At 40.0% G+C, this 25,163-nt stretch overlaps 1 protein-coding gene and 1 long non-coding RNA gene across 2 annotated transcripts; both read left to right on the top strand.

The window, feature by feature from the left end:
* Window positions 1–209: 209 nt before the first annotated feature.
* On the top strand, window positions 210–24,984 carry LOC131233825 (protein PAF1 homolog). The gene is made up of 12 exons (XM_058230639.1): window positions 210–1,370; window positions 11,400–11,468; window positions 13,539–13,646; window positions 13,736–13,916; window positions 14,209–14,288; window positions 14,393–14,512; window positions 18,885–18,990; window positions 20,256–20,342; window positions 21,059–21,127; window positions 21,310–21,381; window positions 21,477–21,635; window positions 24,591–24,984. Exons 1-12 carry the CDS (start codon window positions 439–441, stop codon window positions 24,729–24,731), a joined length of 2,124 nt encoding a protein of 707 aa, XP_058086622.1. The 5' UTR covers window positions 210–438; the 3' UTR covers window positions 24,732–24,984.
* Window positions 22,112–24,025, top strand: LOC131233826 (uncharacterized). Its single transcript, XR_009165361.1, has 2 exons — window positions 22,112–22,181; window positions 22,259–24,025. It is a non-coding gene; the product is annotated as an uncharacterized LOC131233826 (long non-coding RNA).
* Window positions 24,985–25,163: the final 179 nt, after the last annotated feature.

The following is a 25,163-nucleotide window of genomic DNA, read 5'->3' as shown; positions in this document are numbered from 1 at the left end:
ACGACTGGATGTCACACGGGAATCGAAGGTGGGCCATGCATGGCTTAGCGTCCTTATTATTCATCCACTCCCATGGCCCACGGAACCATGGCCCCCACCTGGCTGCAGTCGATGGCCCCGAGGTCCATGCGACAAACGTAGTACCGAACATATCCTCGGGCCGAGGTCCGTCACAATCCCTCTCGTATAAAGTCCCGTCCGACTCTAGCAGAAAAAAAACTCCTTCCTTTCTCTCTTCTAAGATCTCGCTCCCGAACACAGTAAGCTGCCGAATATAAAACCCACGCCCCGCCGCTGTTTCTTCCGGTAAGCTTTTTCTCCTCCCGATCATCCAACCTTCTTACCCTACACCATCTGGCGCATTGTAGAAACGCCCACGAGATGCTATTTCTTCCTTCTAGGGTTTCAAGCTATTAGCTTTCTCTTTCTCACACGCTCATGGCATCCTTCCGACCCTTTCCTCCTCCCCACTCCTTCGGTCCGCAGAGCCAAACCCCTCTCCCTCCACCTCCCCAAAATCACTACCCTCAGAACCGGAGCTTCAGCGGATCTCAGCCGTCCGTTCCTTCCTCTTCCTACCCACCTCCTCAGAATCCTCAGAACTACAACCAAATCCACCCAAATTCAAATCACCATCATGGATACAATAGCAATCCTCCTTCCCATCACTTCGGTCAATCAAGGATGCACCAGCCATCCCAACAGCAGCAATATCCCTTCCCACCATTCCAACCTCCATCTTCGATAAATTTACAACAGCAACCGCACCCTCAACCACCGAATTCCCTATACTATCCTCCTTCTTCTCAGTACTCCCAATTCGACCCACATGGGCCGACCCCACCACCTCCACCGCCGCCCATGCCGCCACCCCCTTCATCTCCGCCCCCACCGCCCCCTCCCACCCTCCCCCCTCCACCGCTGCCACCTGCCCCTTCAGTCCCGCCACCACCCCAGCATCAGTCGTCGGCAGCTAAAGAAGCTGTAGTTGGGGTCCATGGGCGCGAAAAGCTGGCATTTCCGCCAAAGCCACAAAAGGGTTCCACTGCTCCTGCTGGGAAAGTGGGCTCAGTGCAGGTGTCCAATGGCCCGCCTGCTGCAGTCGGGAGAGTTGAGACGGAAGAGGAGAGGCGGATACGGAAGAAGAGGGAGTATGAGAAGCAGAGGATGGAAGAGAAGCGGCGGCAGCAGTTGAAGGAGTCACAGTCGAATCCTCTGCATAGGGCACAGATGGCGTCGGCATCGGGGGCGAAGGCGCATGGGTCAATGGCAGGGTCGCGAATGGGGGAGAGGCGGGCTGGACCATTCTTGGGTGGGGAGAGGATCGAAAACAGGCTGAAGAAGCCGACAACGTTTTTGTGCAAATTGAAGTGAGTACCTTGTTGCACATATTCAACTCTTGCCATCTTTTTGTTTGTTTTTAGAAGGATTGATTTCATTTCTAATCTGTACGTTGATACCATCGAAGCTATTTACTGTTAAATGTTAACCCTGACTGATAACCATTTAAAATTAACAAAAATACCGTTAAAGACGTGAACATTCTTAAAAGTTCACTAGTCTTTCACAGAACTCGTGGAAAATAGCCATCATAGACCACAGAAAGCCCTTCAAAATGAGCTAAAGATTTCTCTAAACAGATATCTGAGTGCAATGCTATGCCTCTTGGAAGGTGATTGTCTTGGGTTCGCATGCGGGATTTAAAGATGGGTGTTTCTCTCTTCCCAGTGTCCGTTCGAAGCGCCTTCAATTGACTCTTGAATTTTCACTTTAATCTGGTCCTGTGATAGTCTTAGAATCTTGGTTTGGAAGGCTTATTACCTTGGATCACTTCAGGTTTCGGTGCTTCTTTCTTGCAATTGTACTCCTGACTATTAACGAAGTTCCTTATGAAAATAACTTCCTAATGTCTTAGAAGTCGCATATAGTCATGTGCCAGAGCGCAATTAATACTCATCTTTACATTTTCCCTGTTAATATGAACAAAAGGTTTGTGAAGATTCTATTACTCTCTTTCCACCAACCCCAAAATGTTCTCAGAGGGGAAATTTTCCTTCTAGAATTCATGAGACGAGATAATTGCAAGCCACTACGATGGAGGAGCATGGATGCACCTCCTATGTAGGATTTTAGCTCAACAATCAATCTGTTTTTCTTTCAGTGCTCTATAAATTATTGTTCTTGAACACATTTCCTATCTCTCCACTCAAAATAATTGCCTAGATCTATGAGATGAGCATTTATTTAGGCCATTCTGGTGTCTTTTTTCTATGTTAGGTATAGGAAAGAATGGGAAAGAACAGAGATTAAAGAGATATCTTACTCTCTACCTTAGACATCTATTTATAGACCTCAATGGTTACAAGAGATAAGCATGGCCTAAATGAGAATAAATCAAAAGATCATCTACAATGTGATTCACCTCAAGATCATACAAAAGAGTATTCTTAACACTCCCCCTCAGCCTGGAGCATAGATGTCATGCATTCCCAGCTTTCCAACTATGTAAAAATGTGATGCAAAAGGATCCTTGTTGAGAATATCAACATATTGTTCTCTAGAGCGAACAAATGGAGTATATAACAACTTAGAAGAAATCTTCCCCCTCACAAAGTGACAATAAGCTTCAATGCGGTCCACCTATCCAAGGGACTCCAATGTGCGAGGTTCATCCTTCCTCTGGTGAGTGTGTGGCGTCACTCAAGGAGTTGGGGTGTACACGTGTTTGGTCGGATCTTTTTTTTTTGCAGGACTATTGTCCTCCTGCCATTTCTCTCATGTTCTCTTGACTGAAGTTGCTATTTGTCCTCGATCTGCCACCCAACCATCCTCGGGTGCTGATAATGCTACATGGATGATCGAGATCCTGCCATCGATGAAGGTTGCAAGAAATCACCCCCCGTTGCTACCATGTAAGGGCAATTCTATTTCTTGTCTCGATACATTGTTTGCCTCATCTCACTCGCTGGCACCAGGTTGCCATTTCTCTATTGAGTGTGACTCTTCCTTTCGGCAGATGGTCTACGAGAAATCTCTATCAGATCCGGATGCATTTATGGCTGTTAGCAGGCCTTCTTTTCCAAGACTCGCCTCGAGCAGATCCTTGGACATGTGGACATTGGGAGAATTCCCCCTTTGCGTCCTTGTGTCAGTAGTGTGCTAGTTGATTCTCCACATGTTGACTCTCTTGATGCTTTTTTTGAGGCACTGGGGTAGAGGTGTGTTGCTTTCGAGGACACATGTCTTCCTCCGTCAGTGGATGGCAATGTTCTCTTGCCATGTGATGACCCTCTCTTTATCCCAGGCGACGTTAGTCAGGTGAATGACATTATTGGCTTTTATTATTATGAGGCATTAGATTTTTAGGGAGAGAGAGAATCCCCCGACATCCCAAGTTCAGACGCATGTTTGAACTCAACGGATGACATGCTCGATGCAAGCTCGCCTATAGACACGTCAACAAAGCTCCCTCTCTGCTTCGTTGATGGTCTTAGGTTAGGTCTCTTCTCGCTGTGAGTAACTCAGTTCCTTCTTCTAGAGCCCCCCCTTTTATTTTCTTCTCTAGCCTTCTATGATCCCTTCAGGTCCTGGGTCATTCTGGAGGAGTTAGGTGTTCATTTCGTGGAGGGTTTTGGCCCTTTTGGCCTTGATTGCCCTTCCCAGGCTTCCCTCGGAAGCTTCCCCTTCGGTCTGCTATCTAGAAGGGGAGTCTCTAGGGGCAATGTCGTTGGGTTCTGATAATGTTGGCCCTTCTGCAACTTTCCCTACCCATGTCTTCTTGCAAGAGCGTGTGGAGGAGCTGCTAGCTATCATTAAAACGAAGAGGTGGATCGGGGATGCTATCTGCCATGTTGGTAGGTTACTTGGGGTGGTTTTTGGGGATAGGGACGAGGACTTTATCACCCTTTTTTAGCTAGTTGCTAAAAGGGACCATCGGGCTTCCTTTGTTAGTTATCCTAGATGTTCCCTGAAGTTGATTAAGGGGAGTAGAGAACTCATTAACTTGGGGGTGGATTATGATGGTCTTTTCGAGGCCATCACTCGTAATGATAAAAGTGGTAGAGGGGCCATATTAGTTTTCCAATGAAAATTTGGTCTAGTTTCTAATGCAGGGGCATTTTCACACTGGGTTCGAGTGGGGTGGCTTGTAGGATGCGGGGGCACACTCGGGTGAGCGGCCCATGTGATTTGGGGCCCACGAGGGGGTGAAACCCATCTGATTTGGAGCCCACGAGGAGGGTTTGCTTGAGGACCTAACCGATGAATGTGGGGCTTGAGCTATGAGATAAATGAATTAATTTGCCATGCTCTATCAGTTCGAGCTTTTAAAGCAAGTGGTTAATTGTCCCGCATCAAATTAGTATAAGAGCAGGAGTTCTTATGTTCGATACTCCTCACCAGGGGTGATTAATGCAGGGGCATTTTCATACAAGGTTCGAGTGGGGTGGCCTGTAGTATGCGAGGGCATACTCGGGGTGGGCGACCTATGTGATTTGAGGCCCACGAGGGGGTGAAACCCATGTAATTTAGAGCTCACGAGGGTTTGTCCGAGGACCTAAACGATGGATGTGGGGCTTGGGCTATGAGATAAATGGATTAATTCGCCATGCTCTATTAGTTCGAGCTTTTAGAGCAAGTGGTTAATTGTGCTACATCAATTTCCCAGGTGTCCACGTGCTCTGGCTTCAGTCTCTGGATTCCTTTCACATAAGAGCTTTCCCACTTGATTAGTGAGATTGCCTACTGTATGCATGAGTTGATCTGCTCGCTCTGTGAGTGCTCGGATGAATAGAGCTACTTGTGCGAACTCTTGCTGTCTCTTCTCGTGTCACTCCCTTTAATGTCATTAGGAGATGGCATAGAGTGAAAAATATCCAAAGATGACTTACTTTGGTACTAAAATGGTGCAACTCGGTTGTCAAGTCGATGAGATTTCGACACTAAAATCGCAAAGAACTTCCTCAACTAAGAGATTGATTTTAAATCAATCATAGTTGATTTCAAACAGGGTGTCTCGTATCCGTTACGATATGGCCGTATCGCCCGATACGTAACGGTAACGGCCGACACCATTACGCGATACGGGATCGAAACGGGCACCCTCCCGATTCTACGACTGTAATGACCGTTACGGCCCCGTAACGGCTATTACGGGCCTCTTTTTTTTTAAAAAAAAAAAGGAAAAAAAAGCATACCTTTTTTTTCTTTCTTTTCTTCTCCTCCTCCTCCTCGGACTGCTGTGGCCGTGGCTGCGGCCATTCTTCTTCTTCTTCTTCTTCTTCTCTCTCTCTCTCTCTCTCTCTCTTCTTTTTCATTTCGGTATCGAAAACGGAATGGAAGCCACGCACTTTAAAATTGTTTTTTAACGTGCTCTGTGGTGCACGCTGAACAGTGCACTTGCACTATTTTGTAACATGGGCCCGCCTTAATTTATGTATAGTATATCCATGCCGTCCACTATAATGTTTATTTTCCATTGAACCTGTTGATAAAGTCACATAAACTTTGACCTTAATGAAGGGATAACACAAATAGTAGCTTGATCAAAAAAAAAAATGTCTTAAGAAATTTTTAATGGTGGGAATTAAATCCTTATTTTGTGGTTCACCTAAGATTTGGATCAACCTCATTTTTTGGACCAGGCCCTAAAATAAGTTGGCAAAAAGGATGGCCCACGTGGATATACAACAAATGCATTGAGGTGGGCCCCACTTTTAAAGGAATACTCACTAGTGGTCCACCGAAGATTTAGATCTACCTAAATTTTTGGACCATGCCTTAAAATGAGTTGGCAAAACAGATTGATGGCATTGATATACAAATACATCGAGGTGGCCCACCTGGCCCACTTGTGGTCCACCTGAGATCTGGATTTACCTTTTTTTTTTTTTTTTTTCCAATTGTTTTTTGAAATAAGACCATTTGATATTTTTCATTTTTTATTGTCGAATAAATGTCCACCAATCCATTAGTGGGATAAGTGCCAATAGATTGCATTAATTTGAGGTTAGTTTGGGGCATCAAATGGTCCTCGAACCAGCCCCGAATCGACAACACTATTTACCTCTATTTAATTTTAATTTTTTAAAAGATTTATGGAGAAAAATGATATCAAATTATTAGGCATATGAATTACATAATAGGATACAAAAGTCCATAAACTCTATATATTGAAATAAAATGCATGTGAGTCACGAAGTATGCAATGCACAAGTACTATAAATAAAAGGAAAACTTGAAAATATAAGATGTTTTGGTATTACATTCATTATAATAAATTTACATAGATATTATATAGTTAGAAAACTAAATATAAAAAGTTTGCAAATAATTCTAGGTTGTTTAGTTCATAAATTCATCAGATAGTCCGATACAAGTTCTCACCAAAGAGTGGACCGTTACACCACCATAAACATGTTCCAATTTATAAATGAATACATATTTGGAATGCTTAGAATATTCCGGATTTAATCCATATTTTTTTGGAAAAAAAAATTGTATCGTTACGGGCCGTTACGCCCCCGTATCGCCGTTACACCCTCGTATCCGTATTAGTATCGGTGGGCACCATTACGCCAACCGATACCGATATGGAATACCTTGATTTCAAATCAATCTAATCTTCCAAAGATGTTTAAAGCCTAGTAATAGTTAAAGCAAATATAGGAAATAATTTTCAAAATCTTTAATCACAACTTTAATTCAGCCCCCATATCACCAATCACATCTCCCCTTATCTTTCATAAATAGTAAATTGTAATTCTTAAAATTTACTCCCCAAATCTATAAATAACAGTCCAAAATCAGCATATGTTGGGTATTCAGTGGGCTATGGCCTTGCATAAGATCTCCTTTGATTGTCGATCATATAGTCAATGCTGACTTCAATAGGAGTATTTACTAGATGAGCTCCAAGCAACCTAGATTTTGAAAGCAAATATAACATATTCTTTGGAATATGAATATCTCCCTCTTTGATCTTGCCACCTCTATCCCAGGAAAATATTTGGGAGGCCTTAGATCCTTCATATCAATTGTTGTTGGCATAACGTTCTTCATGTTAGCTATCTTGATAATGTTGTTTCTTGTGAGAACAATGTTATCCAAAAAAAAAAAAAGAGTAGTCATGTAACCTTTGTTGCACTTTATAAAGATGAGTGATTAGAGGAGCACTTGACAAAATCCAATATGAGAAATCATGTTACCAAACTTCTTAAACCATGTCTTAGGGGATTGTTTAATGCCACAAATAACCTTAGTTTGCAAACTTTTTCTATCTCCCGCTTAGGCCTAAAACCTAATGGCATATTTCGAAGCTTGCCCTAAGGTAATCATTCAGCACATCTTGTTGGGATGGAGTTACAATGAGCAACAACAGACACTAGAAAATGGACAGAGTATAGTTTGGTTGTTGGAGCAAAGGTCTCTTCATAGTAAACTGCTATAATGCTATGTAAGTCCATTTGCTACAAGTCTAGCCCTGTATCTAAGATATTTTGTAATGGTAATGGTGGCCATAACGACTACCAATGTTACCTTTACAACACGGGTTGTAATGGCCGTTATGGTCTCTTTTTTTATTGAAAAAACTAAAAACCTATATCTGCCTCATAACGGGGCTGTTACGGCCTTTACGGGTCATTTTTTTATTGATGGCTGTTACGACCCCGTAATGTGTAACAGTTGCCACCTTACCTTTATGTAACGACGTTTATGGCCCCATAATGCCCATTATGGCACACCATGTCCGTATCCCGTTAGACTATTTCAACGTGTAAGCCTAGTTGCTACAAGCCTAGCCCTGTATCCCATTAGACTCTTTTAACATGCAAGCCCATTTGCTACTAATCACATGTTTTCTTATTGGAAGATCAACTAATTCCCATGTTCTATCTTATCAAGGCGAATATTTCCCCTACCATAGCTGCTTTCCGGTTAGGATCAACTTGGGCATCTATAGTGTTAGAGGGAATATGAACAGAGGAAAGGGAAGACAGGTATGCATGGTAAAGTTGAGATAAGGATTCATAGGACACAATGTTATCAATAGGATGAGATGTACATGAGTGGGTTCCTTTGCAAAGAGCAATTAGTAGATCTAATGACTTGGCTCTGAATCCAATGATGGGTGGTGATCAGTAAGAGTCTTTAGTTGTTTATTTCTTATGGTGTATGCCTTAGACAATGTTTTCTGTATAATTATCGTGTAATCTATTGCACCCTTGGGATATGGTACATGATATATCGGGATATGGTACATGATATATCGGTTGTATCGTGTAATTTATCATTGTTGTTGGAAAAATTGAGAAATTGGTTGAATTTTTCAATGAAACTTTAGGGATTGTTAATAAAGATGCCAATACAGACTTAGAAATTTTTTTTTTTAAAAAAAAATCATAAAAAACAAGTGCACATAATAGGTTTCCTTTGTACAGGGTCCTAATCTATCCACTGCCTAATTGAACTGATGTAACTATATTTAAAGTCAAGTCATAAAACTTATAAATGTATGAAGACATGTATGGAAACACAAGCATTACATTCAAAAGCAAAAGAAGAAGTAGAAAACTAGAAATATACCTGTGGATTTCGAAAAAAATATATATATATTTTTAACATTTTAAAATTTTTTAGTTAAAAAATTAATTTTTGCTCGAAAATCTCAAAATTGCCAAGAATGTGTAGATCAAGTTATATACATTTTTTATTTTGTGTTTGGACACTGAGATTAATATCGATTTGGGAAATTTAATTTTTTCCCTAATTTTCCGTAACTCGGCCCATCTCCCCCAAATCTTGAAATTAAAGCGTTCCAAATCCACAATTTTTCATGCAAAACATGAAGAATTGTGGATTTCTTACCATTCGACAATATTTACAACACAAAAATGAAAAAAAGAATCAAAACTGAGAAATACACACCTTTGTTATCCTGTGGAGAGAAGTATGATACATTGCTAAAGAATGTAACATCTTTGGAAACATGACATTTTTGATTCATAGGATAGCAGCGGTTGTAACCCTTCTGAGAGTTGGAATATCCTAGAAACACGTTTTGTTGATTGAGGTCCTAATTTATTTCGAGAAGGACAGAGAATTTGCTCAAAGCAAACACATCTGAAAGGGTTACATGATGATGGCCCCATCCTAAACCATAGGAAAGAAGAAGAGTGTAGGAAGGAGAGAAAGGAGTCTCACCCTCTAACTCACACATTTATTTATACAACTCAGTGGTTACTAGAATAAGCATATCATAAATGAGAACAAAATATCCTCTACCATATGGTACACCTTCGCAACATACAAGTGGATTCCTAACAGTTATTTTGCTATATTTTTCTTTTTTACACGTCTCATGTAAATTTATCATGTTAAATGCATAGATTCATCTGAGAGTTGGAATATCCTAGACACACATTTTGTTGATTGAGGTCCTAATTTATTTCTGGAAGGACGTAGAATTTGCTCAAAGCAAACACATCCGAAAGGTTTACGTGATGATGGCCCCATCCTACACCATAGGAAAGAAGACGAGTGTTGTAAGGAGAAAGAAAGGAGTCTCACCCTCTAACTCACACATTTATTTATAGAACTCAGTAGTTACTAGGATAAGCATATCATAAATGAGAACAAAATATCCTCTACTATATGGTACACCTTTGCAACATACAAGTGGATTCCTAACAGTTATTTTGCTATATTTTTCTTTTTTACATGTCTCATGTAAAATTATCATGTTAAATGCATAGATCCATGAGTGTGTGCATAGTTCTATGTACTCCTGCCTTTATTTAGGTTATTCTAGGTCCTTTTTCTGTTTTCTGTTTTGGTATGTTGCTTCTTTTGCATATATAATGTCATTTCGTGATGTAGATGTTATGTTTTAGGCATTTACACAAACTATTTTATAAATCTATTTTGTTTAATTCTTGGTATTTTTGGTCTGTAAGATATAAAAATATTTGAAGAAAACAATGAATATAGAGTGACAGAAGAAGGAAAATATCCCCATGTCCTACATCTTTGTGGAGGACTCCCAGTGCTAATGTGTCTCCCTTGGGATTTTCACCCGTAAGGACCTGTTTGGCTGCCACTTAAAATGTGTTAATGTCATTTTAGTTGACCATAATATGTATTAGAGATCATACGTTATATAAATGGATGGTTATCGGTTTTTTATCTTCTCTCTCTCTCTAAGTGGCTCGTTACAATTTTTAATCCCTACTAAAACTTATGATTAGAGATCAAGTTTTAGTAGGAATTAAAAATTGTAACAAGGCACGCAGAGAGAGAGAGAGAGAGAGAGAGAGAGAGAGAGAGAGAGAGAGAGAGAGAGAGATGATAACCATCCATTTATATAACGTATGTAATCCCGGGGAGGGGAATCGAACTTGTGTCTGTGGGGAGCACACCCACGACGCTCGCCATTCGCCCAATAGTTGACCGCAGTCGACAATAAGGAGAGGAAGTGGAGCTCCTTAACACTCGTCCAAGTAGCTCATCTTATGTCTCCTTCATTAGAGCCACCATATCCAAGGGGCCCCAAATCCACTTGCCAATGCTGCTAAAATCACCCCATGTGATGGCACTTCCACACCTGCCAAGCTTGGGTTACCAAAGGCATTGCCACAAAAGTTGAGGGTTTGCACTCCTGAGGTAGAAGGCATCGAGGAAGTGTTAATGCTAGTTCGATTGATTCTCTCATCAATAAACTCCCAATGCCTCAAACAAGCCACTCTTTAAATTTGTCCTATCTAATGGAGTGAAACTCCTTGCATACAAGTCACACACCAGATGTTACCCCATCTTATTTTCTGAATAACCTTACAAGCTTCCCTTTTTCTAGAGGCCCTGCTATTTTGTTCTTTTCAGTTACTTTTTTGGTATTCTATTACTACTATTCTTTTGCTTCTTTCTTTCTTTTTCTTTTTCTTTTTCCATTTCCCTTTTTGAATTACATGGGTTTGAAACTAGTATATTTCTTGAATCCATCAAACTGAAGTCAATAGGTTCACTCAAAAGTCAAATATCAACATTCGACATTGGCCAGGAAGACGACAAGAAACATACCATGGAATATACTAAACACACAACCAATGTGACAGCTGAGTACCTTAATGCCGCTGTGTTTACTTGCTACTTTATTTGTGTTCCTCTATTTGGTTTGGCTTATAGAAGGGCTGTGTTTTCTGTTGGAAACTTATTTTTGACCTTTTGGGTTTGCTTGGTAACATGAAGTTTACTTTGTCAAAAAATTATTGTGGTGCTTGCTTCTGAATGGGAAGTTCAGTGTATCTGCTAAAGTAACTTTCCTAAATAATGCAGGCTGGTCATTATCTATTACCCTTGCCATCAATACTGATAGATTTATTCTTTTCGTCTTGTACTCTTTGAAGGTTCAGGAATGAGCTGCCGGATCCAACAGCTCAGCCGAAGTTACTGGCTTTGAACACTAATAAAGACCAGTATGTTTTCTCACTCTTTAAGTCTAAGCACCTTGTGAAACCTTCTGCCACACTTCACTTTTCATGTGATGTTAAGTCAACTTATTTCTTCAAACTGATAGATTTATAAGGTACGGCTGACTATATGTTAATAGCTCTTTTCGTTGACACATTAGATTGTGTACCGAATATATTTCAGTTTGCCGTCTAAATATTTTGATTGATGCGAGTCTCATGTCACATTCCTTCTCATGCCGGCGTGATTTACATCAAATAATGGATGCCGGTATATCATCATATATGGTTTGGGTAATTTACTCGAGTGAAGCATGGCTTAGCCAATATGTATTGCATCAGCTGGTATGTACTGGTATTTAAAAAAAGAAAGAAAGATATCATTACATTTTTTTTGTATGCATAGGCAATGCAATACAAAGTCTTCCACATTGTTATGGATCAATATGTTTCCTTATTCTTAGAACCTTGTGAAACCTTGTGCCACTTCCATGGAAACATGTTTGGTCAACTTATTTCATGGAAAAAGATGTACATATAAGGTATGAATCACCATTATAAGATTCTATTTCCTTGACACATCAGGTGCTGCGCTGAATATATCTATAATTTTAGTTTGCCATCTAAATCTTGTGTTGATTAGGGTCTCATGTTGCATTCTTTCTTATGCTGGCACGATTTATAATTTGGGTAATTTATATGTGAATGAAGCATGGTTCAAAATATCGGCTAATACATCTCACATCATCTGATATATATCGTTACTTTGAGAAGATGATACCCATACATTTTTTTGTATGTATTGGCAATGTGGGCTTAAGTCATTTAGGGGTTGTTTGGATGCATGTCAATGGGAGTAAATGAGGGAAAATTAGTGTAAATGGGGCTTATGATGCGTTTGGCACTGTGTAAGTCTATTCCAAATGCATTGAATTGGGTGTAAATGGGAACCTCTCTCATCATCCCCTTATTATTTTTAATTTCCTGTGAATATACCACAAAATTCTAATGCATTCCAATTATTGGCTGCCAAGTAAAATATTTAGATTCCAGTGCATTTCAATTACAGGCTACTAAACACAACTGAGGATTTCAATTACACTTGATTCGAGTGTAATTGTGAATTGGATTCCATTTACCTCCAATTACAAGCTCCCGAACTAGCCCTTACATCAATTCGGCCAATTGCAGTTTGTATCAGTCGAGACATGCAAACACGAGTTCGAGTTCCCTCTTCATGGATTACCTGATGCGCGTGGTTAGTGGGTGATTGCATGCATCCGCGGGGAATAGTCTTGCCTCTGCAGGGAATAGTCTTGCCTCAAAAAGCGGGGGGCGGGGGGTTGGACACCCTATTGTCATAAAAAAAAAAAAATAATCAGCCAAGACATGCTTCCATGCCAATATTTTGAACCTTGATGGAGATTAAGGGGGTAGTTGAAATTGAGATAATGTAGAACAGTACATACCAATTTTGGAGCATCAATATTCACATCAGACTCCAATCCAAAGAAAGAGTGGACAGGTTTCTGGAGTCTCAACAAACACACACACACACACGAAAAAAAAAAAGTAATAGAATGTTAAAGCATGATGGATGCAGTGTTTCCAATCTTCTGTACATTTTTAATTCCTAAGCAGCCGCGGTGATGACATGATGATGGTCCATCACTCATTTCTAAGTTCTGTTTGCAAGTCCAACATGAATAATTATAGCTGCTGGCTTCAAGGACGCTTTGTTCCTTCATCAAATTACATTTTGTAGATTTACTGTGTTGGATACTAGCCAAAAAATTTGCCCTTCCAAGCATCTGAATAAGTTGTTCGAATTGGTACCAGTTAGAGTTCTGATTTTGGTTTATGGTGGCCCATGTGTTCAAGGGTTTAACACTTCTGTTTCATGGAATCTTGAATTTTCTGATTTGATATGTTGAAACTGATTTTTTTGTTGACTTTTCAGTTTGAGTGACACATGGATGTGTATAACTCCTAATTCAATTGTTAGTTTGCATGTTGATTAACTGCATGTGTTCCTATTTTACTATCAAAATCTAAAATTTTGGTTGTATGTTGCAGATACACCAAATACACCATCACATCACTAGAGAAAATGCACAAGCCCCAACTTTTTGTTGAGCCCGATCTTGGGATACCTCTTGACCTGCTTGACCTGAGTGTATACAAGTAAGACCTCTGAATATTATCAGATTCCTCTTCGTCGAGGGCTCTTTTTTCCTGTTCATTAAATATTCAAAATGGTTCTCTTTCACCAGTCCTCCCAAAGAAAGGCCACCCCTTGCTCCAGAAGATGAGGAGCTATTGCGTGATGATGAGGCAGTAACCCCTGTGAAACAGGATGGTATAAGGAGAAAAGACCGGCCTACTGATAAAGGTGTTTCTTGGCTGGTTAAAACACAATATATTTCTCCTCTGAGCATGGATGCTGCAAAACTGGTACGAGAAAACTGCTGCAACTTATGGGAATTGTGTTTCTAGAACTTTATTATTATTATTATTATTATAAATGTTAGGGCATGTTTGTAATCAAGGTGGGCAGAATGATTTTCTGGAAAATAATTTTCATTTCCATTACTTACCACTTACAATATAATCTCTCTCTCTCTCTCTCTAAAAAAAAAACCTGCTTGCAATACTCAACAGTGTTTTATTTTATAATTCAAAATGCATGCTTACTCCAAATGTTACCTTACACATGGCTATTCAAAATTTTAATTGGCCTTTGCAGTCCATATCTGAAAAACAAGCGAAGGAGCTACGGGAATCAAGGGAAGGACGCAATCTTTTCTTGGAGAATCTTAATAATAGGTTGGTTGACTAAACCTAACTATGATTTTTTTCTTCCATGAAAATGTTAGACCCCATGATTGACCTCTATGATCTTTGTTGATTAAACTTAAATTCATTTCCAGGGAAAAACAAATCCAGGCAATTGAAGAATCGTTTAAGGCATCCAAATTACGCCCCGTCCATCAAACTAATCCTAATTTAGAACCTGTTGAGATTCTGCCGCTGCTACCTGATTTTGACCGGTATGCATTCCAATTTGCATGTTTATGATTCTGTAAAGTATTGCTAAAAGTTATTAAGGTCATAGTGCTATGGTTTTGTTCTTGAATTGTGTGGATGCATATACATGTGAATATGTTGTACGTCTGATTTCTTAAATCTCTGGCCGTGAAAGTTGGTGGTATATCAAAGGCGAGGTGTATCCTTTCTTATACATATACATACATACATTCAAACAAACAAATATATATATATATATATATATATATATATATATATATTTATAGTTCTTTTATGAGGAATGGAAGCAAGCTGTATCCTGTAATAAAATTGATCCTGTGGCATAAAGCTCTAGTTTTTAGGCAAGGACACCTATTTTCCCCCTTTTCATTTCCATTGTTAGGTTACCAAAGGTATTAGCTTGTTGCCTGATCTGTCTTGGACTCTTCGGATAGTGATCTTGTAGAAGGTTTCACATTTGGAAAGCTAAAGATATTCATTTCCCTCCTCAACGCGTCAGTGACATGTTCATTGTGTGTTGGGCATTGATTGCAACAGTGTCAGGCGATATATCAGCCGATACTATTGGTATCGCAGCTTCCTGATACGAAATTGGGGAATTCCCCAGTATCGGTTGATATATCACAATATATCTTAATGTATCGATGATATTTCAATTCATTGCCATATATCGTAACTACCACAGTTATAAATTCCATGATGTTGTTGATACATATCGCGATACATATTGCACTTTGCAGCTTCTTTCTTGGGACCATTACTATAAAAGAAGCAAACAAGCATTCGGATAACTTTCTCTTTCATAGAAGTTCAAAAGAAAGTTGAGGTTACCTTTCACCTCTTCCCAAAATGCTTGGTAGAAAACAGCAGGATAGCTGTCTTTACCATGTCCATCTCCCCCAACTTCACTGCTTAACCTTGGGGCTTGACCTACCTAATTAGCTGGTCCAACTTGTCTGCCTCTTCCTTGGAAATCTGATTGAATGGCAGGTTATCTAGCTTCAACCTTCCCCACTTTTCTTCTAACATTAAATCTCAATAGAAGTTCACAATTGCTTCACAGATTTCTCATCTCCCTTTCACCCTTACCCCATCCACACCTCGCCATGAATCCCGTTACTTCTCACATTTGCAATTCCATGGAAGACGTGTTTTTATCACCTTTTTTCAACCATAATGCCCTTGACCCCTGAGGTCATCTTTTTTCTGCACTTCTTAAATTTGAGTTTTAAATGCCCTCTAGACCTCAGAGACACGTCCTTCCTCCTTCCTATCTATTGCTTGGAGCTTCTCCAAAGTCAAAGCTTTAGCCTCCTCGACATGCTCTAAGTGTCTCCTTGTTCCACTGCTTATTTTTATTTTGTTTTATTTGATCATGTTAATCACTAGATGATACAAGGCCCAGCTTTCTCCAGCCTGAAAGAACTTCACCACTCCAATACCTTTTCCACAAATCTCTGAAGCCACATCAACTCAAACCAAAAAGGGATGACCCCAAATTTGATTGTGGGCCCCAACATGATCAGGCAGTGGTTGGATGCTGGCTGGGCCAGAACAAACTCCAAGTACTCTCTTCGCAGTCCACCAAAACCAAATGCCTGTAAAATCTTGTGAGCACCAAGGATCTGGCCTGATTATTAGACTGGTGAACTTCATGCCTTGCAAGAGGAGGTCAATTAATTTATGTCTATCATCCCAATCACTGAAACCCACATTGTTGGGAATACTACAAGCCACCCAGTTTTTGAGAGGAGCCGAGGATTACTTAAAATCACCCTCACCCTACTCCCACCCCACACCACACCACAGAAATCTCCACCTACTATGCAATACTATCCAGCTCTGCCTAAAAATCCTGCCTCAAACCTGATTCACTCGTACCATACATCGCTGTGACCATCCAACTACACTTGCTGCTTATTTCTCTGAGCAGAAATATTGAAAATGTGCCCGTTATTTCTCTGAGCAGAAATATTGAAAATGTGCCTGCCCACTAGTCTTATTTCTCTACCTGTTTTGGATTCTGAATACCTACAGTGCCTCCCAAGGTGTTCCAAAACAGTAATGGTGGCCGTAACGGCCACCACTGTTACTGTTATGATACGGGCCGTATTGGCCATTTTTTTATTTTTTGAAAAAACTGTCAGTGGACTGTTACGGTCTGTTACAGGGCCGTTACGGGGCTATTACGGCCTGTTTTTCTGTAACGGCCGTTTCGTCCCCGTAACGCGTAACGGTTATGACCGTTACTGTTACGTAATGGCCGTTACGTAACCGATTTTGAATACCTTGGTGCCTCCTGACTTCCTTTTCACATCCAAAGCTATCTCTTCACACCTGCGGTCTCACCATACTAACAGCATTATCCTGCTGTATATTCATCTCCTGAAACATGACTGGAGATTTCTAATTCATGCATACATGGTTCTCCTGAATCTTATTTAGTAGGCAAAATAGTCCACTAACATTCCCAGAAAGGATCTTCATCATAACCACCTTGCCACCTCCATTTCCACCTCAGCTATCATCTCCCCTCTGGTTGCTTCTCATAACCTTTGATTTGCGCCACTCTTTTTGTACTTTTCTGAGGTTGAGAGCCTCAAAACAGAGCCTAGATTCCTCATTTTCACCAAATGGCATCCTGACTAGTTCACCGACTGGACATATCATAATTTGAGTTGATTTATCAGTTAATTGAATAATTGGATGTTGCAATTAGACTGAAAGAACAACAGAAGCAACAAGAAGGTTTTATGTCTGTGTATATGTTGTCATAATCATTGTTGTTATTATTATTACTATTTGTGCTCAACATGCTAGTCCGGCAGTACATGCTCTGGACATCAACAGTGGGTAGCACATAACAGTTGTGCGAAGGGGGAGTTTGGGCTTTCATTGTGTCACATGTGAGCTGTGTATCTTTTGGGGAAAAAAAGACGCGAACCATGCTGGTAATAATGTATCAGTGCCATTTTGAGTAACCAACTACTCAAGAATCACCTTTCATGTACATGGGTGCATCCTCATCATGGCCTTCTTCATGAGACTCATCCTGCTGAGTTTCACCATCTGCAATGCAGAGGCATTTACTCAAGCTCTGCGGAACCTCTACTCTTTTTCCTTCACTCTCTATTACAAAATTTAAGTTGATTTGTAAAGAAATTGAATAACTGGATTTTGCAATTTGACTGATTAAAAAAACAGGAGGAAATTGAAAGTTAGTTGTCAATTACTGTTGTTCATGCATGTGGGTGCCTTGCATAGTGTTTTGCCTGGTAATTACCCTCTGTGAACATACTTCGCTTGCTAGTTCTGGGGGCATGTTAGTATTTTAGTGGCTTTCAGTTTTGTGTCTCTACCCTGGCTGGTTCCAAGAGCCCAGGTAAAAGAGGATGGTTGATGGTTAGTGGACAGCTGATTGTAAGCTTTTACAAATCTATCATTTAAAATCGAACTCGTTGTTTTAGCTGTTGTTGTTGTTCATGCATATGGGTGCATAATGCATGGTGGTTTTCTGTTCATGCATGTCAGTGCCCCATCCGTAGTGGTTTGACTGGTAAGTGCCTTCCGTGATCCTACTTTTCTTGCTTGCCCTTGAGTCGTGTTGGCATGTTAATGGCAGTCAACTATGAACATGAGCCTCTACCCTGTCTGGTTCCAAGAGCCAGGGTAAAAGAGGATGGTTGATGGCTGGTGGGCAGCTGATTGTAAACTTTTACCTATCTATCATTTAAAATCCAACCCCAAAATGCTGGGAGAGGCTAAAACAATAACAATGATGATATGTAGGGCACAATGTCTTATTCTCATGAATAAAAATAATTCTTATGACCTTGCTGAAGCAAGATCCTCAGAGCTGCATGAGTAGAATGGGTGATCATGAGGATCATTTCACTTTGAAGAATGCAGTGTCAAATATGTGCCTCTGGAGGAATCCAATTCTAATGTGCACCCTAGACTTGGACAGGGTGTGCTGATGTTGGATATTTGCATGAGGTGTCACACATGAAGAGGTGTCCATGCAGATATTTTATGAGGCACAAACTATTCATGTAATTGCAAATAAAATCATAACATTGCTACATAATTTGTGGAGCTATGTAACCAAATATGTAGCCATTTAAATAATTCACTTCACATTAGTATGTAGACGGCACGATAGTAACAGCATGAATTATGCCTTTTCCAAAAAAAAATTAAGAGCCAATATGACACTTCTGAAAATGAAATGTTGTGATAGAGAAGATGATTTGGATGTTTCGTATTGATTGCCATTTGCTACTAAATTTTGACTTTGATAACTATGGTATAGGTGTAAAGCCCAGAACTGTTTATTGACATTATGCTAATTGGTTGAAAATGTTGTTTTACCAGGAGCGATGATCAGTTTGTTGTGGCTGCCTTTGATAGTGATCCTACAGCTGACTCAGAAATCTACAACAAGTTAGATCGATCTGTTCGAGATGAGCATGAATCACGGGTAGACTTTTCTTTAAGAGGCTCATCTCTGTTTGTGTATTTGTGGCATAAAACTGCTTGTGACAACTGACAACCTATCTCTCCAATAAATAGTTTAAAAAGAAGTTCATTTATCAATGTTTACTGTCTATAATAATGCTTGAGAGCATTATTCATAGTAAGCTTTTCTTTAAGAAGTTGATCTTTCTTTTCTTGTGTATATGGAGCATAGTACTGCATGTTACAATTGATAACCCATCTCTCCATTTAATGGTTTGAAAAGTTGTTGTCCATTTATTATTCTTTACTGTCAGCAATCTGCTTGATTCTTCCACTAGCCATTCATGTGCAAATGTGTTGACCCAATGGGTGATTAGATCCAATCTGATCATAAATGGGTCTAAATCTGATATTGGACCCATTCGCTTCGATCATCAAATGGGTTGGGTCTGGAATATCTCAAAGTTGATGGTGAAACCATTATGGGAAGAGGTTATAAACTATTTGAGAGGTTGGGCACAACACTGGCAACATGAACAAACATGACACTTCTAGCCAAATGGTGCTGAAGGTATGGGTGTGAACCTGCTGCGCTATGGCACAACGTTTCTAAAAGCAAAAATATGGTGAATGGGAGGGAGGGTGGACATCAGGAGAGGAGATTGGATTTCACATACTTTTTTTTCTGCTTATCTGATTCTGTAGCTGAGGGTGGTTAAAAGGTACATTTTGTTGGGTGAGGAATGAGATAGCAGAGCTATGGTGGCCTGGTTTTTGCTTGAGGAAGCCAGGGAATTAGCTTCCAGGCTACACATTTCATTCCTGTGTCTCTAGTGATGCTAATTCTCTTGATGCCACCTGCACAATCAATTGTGTTCAGTTCGTATCACTTAGCATTTGGAATTCCTCGTCTTTGTTGTAAATATCCATTAGAAAAAAGAAAAGAAAAATTCTAGCCTTTCGAATCTAAGACATTTCTTCAAATGGGAAGATGCAAGTGAACCATGGAATTTATACATTTTGGTTATATGACCAGTTAACATTCTTGATGATGATGGGTGTTCTGAGGTCATTGGTGCATACTTCTTCTCACATGACGAAGCTACTAACAGTATTGTCAATGCTTCTTACAACATAAAATGTCAGACTAATGCTGGATTTTACTGTTTGTGTTCCGATTGGTGCAAAAAGTTGCCTAGTGTCGATGACTTTTACGAGTGCCCTGCTCTTTTATACACCTATTTCCAGTTATCTCTATCTTCATTAATCCTTCATCCTTCTTCACAGGCTGTCATGAAAAGTTTTGTATCAGCTGGCTCAGATCCATCTAAACCTGAGAAGTTTCTGGCATACATGGTCCCTGCACCAGATGAGGTATAGGGCTTCCTACTCCTGTTTCGTCAACATTTAACAAGATAGCAATTCTTTCATATCTCATGAAATGAAGCTGCTTTAGTTAAGTTTATAAGTATGGCAGGAAACAGTTTCACAGTTGGTCAATACACACACGTATACATGCATGCATACATATGGGAAGATCTCTAATCCACCCGTTTGGCCTATATGTTATGGTCCACCCAGTGAATAACTTCCCACCTTTCATGTTTGTATGGCATCCAACCCGTCCAATAGGTTGGCCTATCATTAGGACCACCTTGTGAAAAAGTCTGCCATATCAACTCATCAAGTGAGACCACAATTGTATTTTTCTATTCATCAATTACTGGATATTGTTGTCATGGTGTGGTCCACCTGATGAGTAGATGAGGATGATTTTTGCACTAGGTGATCCTCATGGTGGGACCAACCTATTTCAAGGGTTAGATTTCACATGAGCTTAACAAGTTGGAAGTTATCATTTTGGTGGGCTGCACCTTCTGGTCCAACCAATTGGACATGAGACCTTCTATATATTACACTATATTATGCTGCATATATGATGGCATATGCTCATTTGGTACTGATAGCAGTGTGGCTGTTAAATGTACACACAAGCTTGGATAACTCGTAACTGTCTTACAGGTTTTTAGTGCTTATACAATTTGTAATGGTAAAACAATCCTACTGACAGTTTTTACTCGGGTTGGCAGCTGTCAAAGGATATGTACGACGAAGATGAAGATGTCCAGTATTCCTGGGTTAGAGAGTATCATTGGGATGTATGTGTCAAAGATACTGTCGTACTCTATTTTCATATACTTTCATTCATTTTCATTCCTGCTGTCTCATTGAATCCATTTGAGTGTTAGACATGATGTTGTCTGATGGATTGTCTCAAATGGAGTATTTTCTAGCGCTAGAATAGCTGGAACCTGAAAATTTGCTATTTCATGCCACACAGGTGAGAGGTGACGACGCTGATGATCCCACAACATACCTTGTCAGTTTTGATGAAGAAGCCGCCCGCTACTTGGTATCATCTGGATAAGCTTATATATATTATTTATTAGGTGATATGTTGGCATTGCCCTTGATTCCTGATGCCTGACACCACTCATTGTCTCGCAGCCTCTCCCGACAAAGCTTAATTTACAGAAAAAGAGGGCTAAAGATGGCAGGTCCAGTGATGAGGTTGAACACTATCCTGTACCTGCGAAATTGACTGTAAGGCGGAGCTCAGAAGTTGCTTGTAGGGAAGTGAAGGATTCAGGAGCGTCATCGAGTCATGTACCGTAACTTTGCACCTTTTCATTGTCTTACCTCATCATGGCGTAGTTTGTTAGTGTTTAATGTTTGATGACAGTCGTAGTATTTCAGTTGAAACGCTTCCTTTCTTGTTTACCCAAAAACATGTTCAGTTCTGAACTTAAAAAAATGTGCTTGAGTTAACATTGCTATTTACATCTTTCCATTTTTGATGCATTTGGCAATACTGTTCCAATGCAAAATGCAGAGAAATATGGGTGCTCACTTTGATAAAAATCAGGTGTAATTGCAATTTTCGTATAAGTTGCTCATGGCAATGAAATCTGGAGCAGGATAGTAGTTCCATTTAGTGAGTTGGGAAGTGGTTTGCAAACCTATGCAAAGGGAGGAGATGGCATTAAGGACCTTAAATCCATGAATATTGCATTGCTCTTTTTTTTTTTTTGGGGGGGGCGGGGTTGGACGGTGAAAAAATCAGGTTTTGGGAAGATGCGTGGGTGGGATCCTCATTAAAAGATGAGTTCAACCCTTCTGTTATGGTGGCTGACTGCTTTTACTGAATTGGAGGTGTTGTTTGGGAACCCAAAGTTGAGGATTACAAGACCCTCCTTGAACAGGTGGCTGCTGCTTTTACCGAATTGGAGGTGTTGTTTGGGAACCCAAAGTTGAGGATTACAAGACCCTCCTTGAGCACATCCACCTTTTCACCCAGGCTCCTACGAACTCAACAAAATGATGTGGAAGGTTTTCCGGGGATGTTCAAGGTCAAGTCTTTTTATTCTCTCGTGAGAGAGTGCGATCATCAAAGAGAGGTGGGGAGCATAAGTTTTGTTTGGTTTTATAATGTCCCTCCAAAGATAGCTATGCTCGGATGGTTGGTTGGAAGGAAAAAAGTTCTAACCAACGTCAACCTCTAGAAAAGTGTTATGGTGATCCCAAATATCTGTATCTTGTGTATGCATGATGAGGAGACAGTGGACCATCTTTTTGTGCATTGCCCTTTTGTGGGCCCAATTTGGGTGGATATGTTGAGCAGCTTTCACATGATGTGGTCTTCTTTGATGTCGGCGGGTTGTTTGTTGTATGCTTGGCATGGAGTGGGCCTAGGGAAAGAGAGTGCCTTGGAGAATGTCTTTGCTTGCAATTTGGTGGGCTGTTTGGGAAGAAAAATGCTAGGTGCTTCAATAATTTTAGGAGGTCATAGGAGAGCATTTTCTAGAGGGCTAGAGGGCTGGTAATTGAATGGGCGTGTAGTGTTTCAAAATTAAAGGGTTGTAATTTGGATATGCTTGGGTAGTGTCCGGTTGTTCTCTCACTGCCCCTTTATGTTGTTGCTTTTGTTCTTTTTTCTTTTAATTCTTTAATAAAATTCTCATTATCTTTCAAAATAATAATAATAATAATAATAATAATTCTGGAGCACCCTTTCCTTGGATCTTCTGTTTGTTTCGTGTATCTACATTTGACGTAACTCTGTGTTCTATATTTTCTTACCGAATGATTACACTTTTAAGGTCACATTTTTTTTTTCCTCTGCCATCAAATTTGTTCTCATATGCGTAACCTGCTCAATGACAAGATTGGCTTGATCTTTTGGGGCCATGGCAGTTACACCGTGGGGCTCAATGAATGAATTATCCAGATCTTTCACATATGTGAGAGTGGTGTTTGAGACCCCACTTTCTGGAGGAGCCAGGCTCCTCCGAACTCAACAAAATGATGGGGAAGGTTTGCTGGGGATGTTCAAGGTCAAGTCTTTTTATTCTCTCGTGAGAGGGTGCGATCATCAAAGAGAAGTGGGGAGCATAAGTTTTGTTTGGTTTTATAATGTCCCTCCAAAGATAGCTATGCTCGGATGGTTGGTTGGAAGGAAAAAGTTCTACCAACGTCAACCTCTAGAAAAGAGTTATGGTGATCCCAAATATCTGTATCTTGTGTATGCATGATGAGGAGACAGTGGACCATCTTTTTGTGCATTGCCCTTTTGTGGGCCCGATTTGGGTGGATATGTTGAGCAGCTTTCACATGATGTGGTCTACTTTGATGTCAGCGGGTTGTTTGTTGTATGCTTGGCATGGAGTGGGCCTAGGGAAAGAGAGTGCCTCGGAGAATGTCTTTGCTTGCAATTTGGTGTGATGTTTGGGAAGAAAAATGCTAGGTGCTTCAATAATTTTAGTAGGTCATAGGAGAGCATTTCCTAGAGGGCTAGAGGGCTGGTAATTGAATGGGCGTGTAGTGTTTCAAAATTAAAGGGTTGTAATTTGGATATTCTTGGGTAGTGTCCGGTTGCTCTCTCATTGCCCCTTTATGTTGTTGCTTTTGTTCTTTTTTCTTTTAGTTCTTTAATAAAATTCTCATTATCTTTCAAAATAATAATAATAATAATAATTCTGGAGCACCCTTTCCTTGGATCTTCTGTTTGTTTCGTGTATCTGCATTTGATGTAACTCTCTGTGTTCAATATTTTCTTACCGAATGATTACACTTTTTAAGGTCACATTTTTTTTTTCCTGCCATCAATTTTGTTCTCATATGCGTAACCTGCTCAATGACAAGATTGGCTTGATCTTTTGGGGCCATGGCAGTTACACCGTGGGGCTCAATGAATGAATTATCCAGATCTTTCACATATGTGAGAGTAGGATTTGAGACCCCACTTTCTGGAGGAGCCACCAAATCTGTTTTGGAATAAACGATTGCTTCTCCAATCCAGTCACTAAAGTACATTTTCTGTCAAAACTGGAGAGTCCGTGGCTCAAAAAAGGCAGAAGCCACAAAAGTGAATGCCAAGTGTAATTTAATTAATTATGCTCTCGTAAATGAAAAATTACTTCTTCCTGCCATTAATCACGAAAATAAGGAATTCAATTGCTGCTTTAAGATAGTTGTGTTGGCTTTAAGCTCTGCATTTTAGTGCAAGTCATGGAATTGTTTGCTTCATTCCTAGATATCTTGATTTGTATTATGTTTTTACAGGGCGATCTAAAGTCTAAAGTAGATATTTCAAATTTGAAGAGGGGAAGGTCTGCTGGTGAAGATGATCTGGAAATGCAGGACAAAGCAGCACGAGTGGAAGATGAAGATCACTTTAGTGGGGCAGAAGACATGTCTGATTGATTGCTGGTGATGTAAATGATGCTCTGTTCAGAGGAAAACTTCCAATTCACAAAGAGATGTATAGCTCCCAATGTTTTGTTATGCCTGGCGGAACTGCTGGAAAAATACTTGGACTGGATTGGATCTCCAAGGTAGCATCATTCTTGATTGTGCTATATGGACATAAATGGAAATCTTTGTTTAAATTTCTGTGAGCATATCAACTGTATCCATACAGAATTGAGCTTTAATGATAGATATCATTTTATCCCTATTTCTCTTTGTTTCCATGTGGGTGCTGCAATTCAAGTTCTTCCTAGAACTACTCATAGTTTAAAAAACCCCAAAATATTGACTCGATGTTCATTTGAGTTGGGTCAAGTAGAAGACTTGACTTGGTATTTGATAATTAATCATCATCACCATCATCTAAGCCTTATACCCAACTGGTTG

Source organism: Magnolia sinica, chromosome 18 (genome assembly GCF_029962835.1).
Source record: "Magnolia sinica isolate HGM2019 chromosome 18, MsV1, whole genome shotgun sequence".
Classification (NCBI taxonomy): Eukaryota; Viridiplantae; Streptophyta; class Magnoliopsida; order Magnoliales; family Magnoliaceae; genus Magnolia; species Magnolia sinica.
Note: the sequence above shows the minus strand (reverse complement) of the source record. Positions and strands in the feature narration are given on the sequence as shown.